General features: G+C 36.1%; 1 protein-coding gene across 1 annotated transcript; it reads left to right on the top strand.

Annotated features, from left to right (window-relative positions):
* The first annotated feature begins 1,045 nt into the window (after positions 1-1,045).
* On the top strand, positions 1,046-5,342 carry LOC149564708 (shewanella-like protein phosphatase 2). Its single transcript, XM_089818255.1, has 4 exons — positions 1,046-1,589; positions 2,068-2,213; positions 2,990-3,177; positions 4,284-5,342. Exons 1-4 carry the CDS (start codon positions 1,263-1,265, stop codon positions 4,829-4,831), a joined length of 1,209 nt encoding a protein of 402 aa, XP_089674381.1. The 5' UTR covers positions 1,046-1,262; the 3' UTR covers positions 4,832-5,342.
* The last annotated feature ends 2,116 nt before the right edge of the window (positions 5,343-7,458 follow it).

The following is a 7,458-nucleotide window of genomic DNA, read 5'->3' as shown; positions in this document are numbered from 1 at the left end:
AAAATTATTATTTTTTGATAGACAAGAGGCTGAAACTAAGATTAATTATTATTATTATGTGTTAAGATTAATTATCAAAATTTATTAGTTGAAGATCTTGCTCACAATTTACCGTTGTCTTGTAGTTCTTGCCTTATTTTTTATCAACTCATTTAAATTAAAAATAATAATATATTAAAAAATTAATTATTTGTTAAAACTATTAATTAAGATTTATAATATAATTGATTTAATTTTTAAAATTATATTATAATCATTTTAAATTTCAAATAATAATTAATAACTCAACACATTAAAAGAATTATATAAAATATAGCTCTAACTTTATAATTTAAAAGTATTATAATTTGTGATATTCTATCAGGTTAAGTGTGTGATTTTGAGTCAAACTCATTGACCCATGTTTCATGAGTAGTGATTCAACATGAATCCATCTCTATGAGAATAAATTGAACACTTAACACTCATTGGATGTAGGTGATGCTCACAAGGGCATCACCTAGATCCAATGAGTATAATTACTTATTATAACTTATCGGTATAATTACTTATATCATCACCATTTTAATTATGATATTGCTATAGGATAAATTTTGAGCTAAACTCATTGACCCATGTCTCAAGAGTTTGACTCAAAAACTACATAATAAAATCCTCACAACAATATCACAATTTGACTTGTGTGAAAAATATCTCTTCTTACCATTTTAATTTTTTAAAACATATTTCTTTTTATTAAATAATTATCATTCAAAATCATTTTAATTAAAAAATAATTAATTATTTCTTACATTTGTATAGTTCAATTATAATTATAGTTGAAGAAAAATTTAAAATTATTATAATCATCACAATAACTTATCACAATATTAAACACAATTACATTTACTTCATTTCAATTAGAAAACACCAAGTCTTTTATGTAAACAATTAATTATAATCAATTATGTTTATTTACCCAAAGGGATTTTCTTCTCCCTTACAAAATATTACAAGGAATATCGATCACTTGTCATCAAGGTGTTAAAAAAGAGTCTTCGAGGGAGTCCTAACACGAATAACTTAATGTAAATAAATTCATTCCAAATCAGTCGTAAAAAGACAATGCAGGAACCTCATATGAAGGATCCCTCTTAGACCCGTAAGAATGAGTAAACGCCATGAAAGGGATGAAATTTTGTTTCAGAGAGTTTCAAGTGATTTAGACATTGCTTTGACATATTAAATCCTCCTTTCCCCTGCAATAACATCTTTGCAGGTGAATGAGGAGAATGGAAAAGAAACAAGCAAATCAATCTGTTTGCAGCAGAGTACCAAATCTAGTCTCAAACTTTGTAGATTCCTTTGTAGACTTCGTAGTGGGTGGGCAATTTTTACCGCCAAACTCAACAACAGTGGACACTTACAATACTAGCAGTTCTGAAGCAGCACTGGCAACAGAAATAGTCACAAGAATCCCCCCGGTCGATCGTTTGATTGCAGTAGGAGACATTCATGGAGACCTCCACAAGGCCAAGGAGGCCCTCAAAGTGGCCCAAGTCATGGATGAAAATGACAACTGGATTGGAGGCAACACAATGGTAGTTCAGGTGGGTTTTTTTTCCCTATCGGGGCAGTTTTTCTTTTCTTTTCTGTGTTTAGGTCAAATTTGTGGTTTTACATGTCCGTGTGTCTGATAATCTATATGTATGAGCGAAAGCATGTGTTTTTAATTCAATCTCTTTTGTTTTGTTTATTATGGATGCTCCTTAGAATTAGCTTATGATGATTGCATTTCTTGGTTTTCGAATTTAAAGGTTTTAGCCATTCTAGGTATTCCAGTTTACCAGAGATCAAATGTACGAATAGTAAAATGTATTAGAGTTTTGTAGCTTCCTCCGTCTATGAAGATCGAAAAAGAATTTTCTAGAAACTAAACTTTTGAAGAGTCTAATACATTGTTTATGATCTTATCACCGTGTGTTAATTGTGAGGATGAAAAAAGTGTATGCTGTTGTGGAGTAGAGATCCTTATTGACGAGTCTAAAATCCTATGTCTTGCATTCCTTGAGATTTTCGATGGTTCAGGTTGGTGACCTCCTGGACAGGGGAGGGGAAGAGCTCAAGGTCATTTACCTACTCGAAAAGCTGAAAAAGCAGGCAGAGAGATCAGGTGGGGGATTCATCATAATGAATGGGAATCACGAGATCATGAACATGGAAGGAGATTACAGGTTTGTATCTTGACCCAATCTCCAGGTCTCATTATGTATGCTGGGTTAGCTCTTCTAGTAATGGCCTTGGAATTAAGAGTAGCGCATAGCAATTTATTTCATGCTTGTGAGTCTTTCAGGTTGTGGTTGATTAAGCCCTAATTTTCTTTTTTTCTATGTTTTATTGTAATTCCACTAAACTGAATGGACATTACCAGTTTTTCTTCTTATACTCACCACGTTACAAGAAATAGAATCCTCGATGCCATTTCAAGTGCTATCCATTGTGCCATACTAGTTTGCCTCCAAGATTAGGGCACACTCACATTCAAGTGCTATCCATTGTACTTGAACTTTGTTCTACCTCCATTAAGCACCTAATCGACCGCTCCACCAAAACCCAATGGACACATATCAGGTTTTTCATTCCGGGGTATTTCAGTTTTGTAGTTCACTTCATACTATCCTAATTGTATGATCAGCGAGTGCCTTAATTGTATGATCCAATATGCAGCATCTTTAACTAATCATATGATATCAAGGCATACATATTCAACCCCCACAAGATTTGAACTTCTAATCTCTTTCTTCCACCACTAGGCCAAATCAGGCTGTGTGATGTTGCACAACAGTGGAATTAGGTTTCAGATTTCCCTTATAATTGCATGCTGTATGATGCGGTATCTGCTAATCATTCTTATGATAGGGTTGCACATAATCTGTTGCCAATCTTACAGTAGTTTTGTAGATAATCTCTTACATAATTTTAATTCCATAACTATGGAAGGGTATTTTAGGTTTGTGACTCCAGCGGCAATGGAGGAATTCAAAAGGTGGGCACATTGGTATACGATTGGAAATAGTGTGAAAAATTTCTGCAAAGGCCTGGGAGTGCAGAAGGATATTTTTGAAGGCATACCCACAGTTTATCCAGAGGAATGGAGGGCTAGGACAGCAGCCTTGAGGCCTGGAGGACCAATTTCAGGTAGGTTTCTGTGCAATCAGTTGGCCTGTTGCTTGAAATATTGAAGATCAGATAACTAGAATTTCACAGTAACATTTAAAAAAAAAAATTCTGTAGCCTAAACCTTAAAACCTTAGAGTTTTTCAGTTTGCCTGAATTTCAGATTGGTCTGTTATTTATAAAAATAAAAACATCAGATTTTACCCAATTGGCAAATTTATTAAACTATCATTAACTGAAGATGTTAAACCCTGAAGTTATTAGCTTTCCCAAACCTTGTAATTGTAGGATTCACTAGAAGTAACAATATTCTATTGTTTCAGGAAAATCCATTTATAGTTGTTCCAATGTGTAATTTTCTCAGAATATCATTAACCCTAAAATCTAAAACCTATGTTATTGGATTTAGTAGAACTTGCACTAATTGGAATCCCTAGAGAAAAGATTTTTACAATCCATGATAACTATTGTAAGAATTTCTGGGTTTGATTGTGTATAGATTTTTGCATCAATGTTTTGAATCACACTCCGTGATCCATCATCAGATTTTTGCATCAATGTTTCCACACTCTGTGATCCATCATCGAAATGTTGATGGAAAAATTTATACACAATCAAACCCAGAAATTCTTACAATAATTATCATTCCTATTTTTACAAAAAAGTTAAAAGTAAACTTTTCCAATAGCAAATAATCAGCATCCTTAACCCACCACACGTGGATTTCTGGAACTTTCTATTGGCTAGATTTTATCAGAATTTACTATTTGTTAGTTATCACACAATTTGCAGAAAACAGATTACCAAGCTAGCAACTTTTCCAAAAATCATTTGAACTGAACTGCTGAACCCCAAGGCTTTGGGATCCTTCACTAGAACTTATAGCTACTACTTTCAGAATGAATTCTATTTTTTTCTTTCCAAATCGTAACCTATAACATATTTAACTATCTATTAGATACTAATTTCAGAATGAATTCTATTTTTTTCTTTCCATATCTTAACCTATAAGTTTATAATATATTTAACTATCTATTAGATACATCAATATCTTACTATGTAAAGGGCAGATTCACTAACTATTCTTTAGTTGTACAAAACTACAACATTTTTAATTTTTCTTGCAGCTAGATTTCTGAGCACCCATCCTACTGTTGTTGTGGTTGGAGGATCTGTTTTTGCTCATGGAGGTCTTCTTCCTGCGCATGTGTTCCATGGATTGGAAAGAATGAATGAGGAGGTGAGAGATTGGATCAAAGGGGGCAAGGGCTCTAGGGGCCCCTCTTTTCTTCATGGCAGAGATGCTGTTGTGTGGCTGAGGAAGTACTCAGATAGATCTTGTAAAGGGGAGGAGTGCCATTGTACTCTTTTGGACCAGGCCTTGGCTTCCATTCCTGGAGCCAGGAGGATGATTGTGGGTCACACCATTCAGACAATGGGTATCAATGGTGTTTGTGGGAATCGAGTCATTCGTATAGATGTGGGGATGTCTAAAGGTTGTGGTAATAGGATTCCAGAAGTTTTGGAGGTCAAAGGGGACAAGAATCTCACAGTTCTCACTGCCAATCCCATCTACCAAGCTAAACAAGAAGCAGTCGGTGTCAAAAATGAGAAGCCGGGACTGGGAATTCTTCTGTCTGAGAAAGGAACCAGAGAAATTGAAGTGAACGTATAATTTAATGGTTTTTAGCCTCTGAAGTTGTTATTCAGACGCTTTTGACAGTGCTGGATAAAGCCATTGTAACTTCTACCCAAATGTTGAAAAGTGACTTATCCTGCTTACAGCTCTCTAAAACTGTCCCTACGTTCAGCCAAACTAGTTGTTTTTCTGATGTACCGGTTCTAACTCTTGCAGGAAAAGCATAGAGAGTTTCTTGCCTTTAACGAGGCTCGATTTTTATTGTTAAAAAACAGCACTAGTTTTCTTTGGAAATTGGAAATGTGGGCCAGTGGCAAATATTTTATAAATTGCTGCAAAATGCTGCACCCATCTCCCTAGCTCTCTTGGGAGAGGAGCTTTGAATGGTGAGACCTCATTGTATATTTTCTGTATATGAAGAAACACCTAATGGGTGCTTTCTTCAGAAAAAGAGGACTCAATTATAATCATATAATGCAGGAGTATGACATCGGATTTGTTCTAGGAATTTGGTTAAAGATCATACAATTTGATAGAGATTTCTACAGTTCACGAGTTAAAGATTTCTGTAGTCCATGAGTATAAATATATTGTATTATTAAGATTGTTTCTGGATTTGTTTATATTTTCAGAAAATATGAATAATATATTGATTGTGAAAAACTTAGTAATCTTAATAATATACATGGACTCGAAACTTAGTAATCTTAATAATTACATGTGTCAAAAACTTACATCAATAAATAATATAATGGTTTTTAGATATAATTGTGTTTATTTTATTTCAATCAATATTGAAAAAGTTATCATATCTAATGATCTATTATCAAGTGGAAGAAAAATAAATAAATGGATTGTATATCTAGTTCAATAATAAGACTTTAATGGGAAGGAAGGGGCATTTACAAATGTTGTGGTTTAGCTATGTAATCTATATTGTAAGAAAAAAAAGACAATAAGATAAGATAAGATAATTTATTAATGTCCAACAAGACCACAAGCGGGTCTAAGGGACTGAGAATACAAATAGGGGCCAAAAAGCAGCTAGACCACCAAATGGTGTTCGAGTACAACAAAACAAAATAGAAAGAAGCAAAACAAGAAGAAAAGAAAGAGGGGGGTTACAAAACCACAAAACTAGCGGTTTGTAACCATGGAAAAGTAGCTCAAAATAGAAGGATAGCTAGCTTTGTGTAGAGAAATCTGAGCCCTACGTCAGGTAGAGGAGGTACGCTGCTGCTGGTGGTGCAAGTGGTCTCTGCGTGGTCTCCTCAATCTGGTGTGAGTATCCATGGACGAGCACCAAGGCTGCTTGGTTCCCCTAGGAGAGGTAATCGGGGTGAAGAAGGAAGTGATAAGCGGATGGAGAGATGTAGACCTAGTGGTAGACAACTCCCGAAGGGTGAAATCTCGAAGATAGAGAGCCTCTTGTAGAAAAAGAGCAAGGCACCGCTGGTCATCATACCTGAAAAAGGAGGACAAGGCCCTGCACTGTCTAAATAAGAAATGAAACCTCCCTCTAATCTCATAGTATATCGGACAATAGAATATAAAATGTATCTCGTTCTTGATCGCATCCATGTCACAACACTAACAAATCCTCTCAACTCTGCTGGTCTGATGATCTGTCTAGAGAACTCGCTTTGAAAAAACCCAATTAGATGTGTAGGGCATGGGGCCATCGATGAGAAGAGTAGTAGGGATGAACAATGATACTGTCCTGGATGTCAATAAAATGCTCCGCATAGAAGGCCATACGAGGATGGAAACCCCTTGGCGAATCAACCCAAGTCACTTGGATATACCTTCTGTAGATGTGCATCCTGGTAATCTTGTTCAACTCTCACTGAGGGGGAAGGAGATGAGTGGTAGCATCAAACAAATACTGAAAAGGGGGAAGGTGATCAATATCAATACCAATACAACTGAGAAGCCTAGAAGCTTGAGCATACCAACAACAAGCACGACCAGTCAGATCCAAGGAAACAATCAAAGCTGAAGAACAATAAGCCAGGTAAGAATAACAATATTTGCCATCAATAGAGTTCACAAAACCCTCGAGTCTGTGAAGTAACAAAACTAGATGAAATATTGTGTAGAGTTTGAAGGGTTGCTCCAAACTTGACTAAGATAATACTAGTAGGAGTAGTCGACTGACAACGGATGAGGCGCCACAAAAGGAGAGTCTGATCTCTCTCCACCGAAGCCCAATTGGTGGTCAGAAGGGACGGTCCCCAGACGGTGGAACCATAAAGGATAGTAGGTCTAACCAGGGAATCTAAGATAGACATCTTAGACGTAGTATCCTGGAAATGATGTCTGAAGCACTGTCGCTCAAGCAAGGCCAGTGAACCCAACCCCTTATTTACTTGCGACGCTATGGCTAGTCTCAAACTGAAATGTGGTCTTGAAAACAAAATGCCCAAATAGGTATAGTTGGAGCTCCTCTTGATCTTGGTCCCACTGAAAAAGAATCGCTGATCAGAGGTTTTCAAGCTATTGAAAACCATAACTTAGGTCTTACCCGAGTTGACCACCAACTATTGAGAATCACAAAAGGGGGCCAAACCATCCAAAAGCCACTCTAACCCATCAGGAGAGGAGGACTGAAGCACCACGTTGTCAGCAAAGAGAAGGGTGGACACCCAAACCTCGTGAAGGTA

Source organism: Cupressus sempervirens, chromosome 3, assembly GCF_028749045.1.
Source record: "Cupressus sempervirens isolate cs-2001-9-10 chromosome 3, ASM2874904v1, whole genome shotgun sequence".
Taxonomy (NCBI): Eukaryota; Viridiplantae; Streptophyta; class Pinopsida; order Cupressales; family Cupressaceae; genus Cupressus; species Cupressus sempervirens.
Note: the sequence above shows the minus strand (reverse complement) of the source record. Positions and strands in the feature narration are given on the sequence as shown.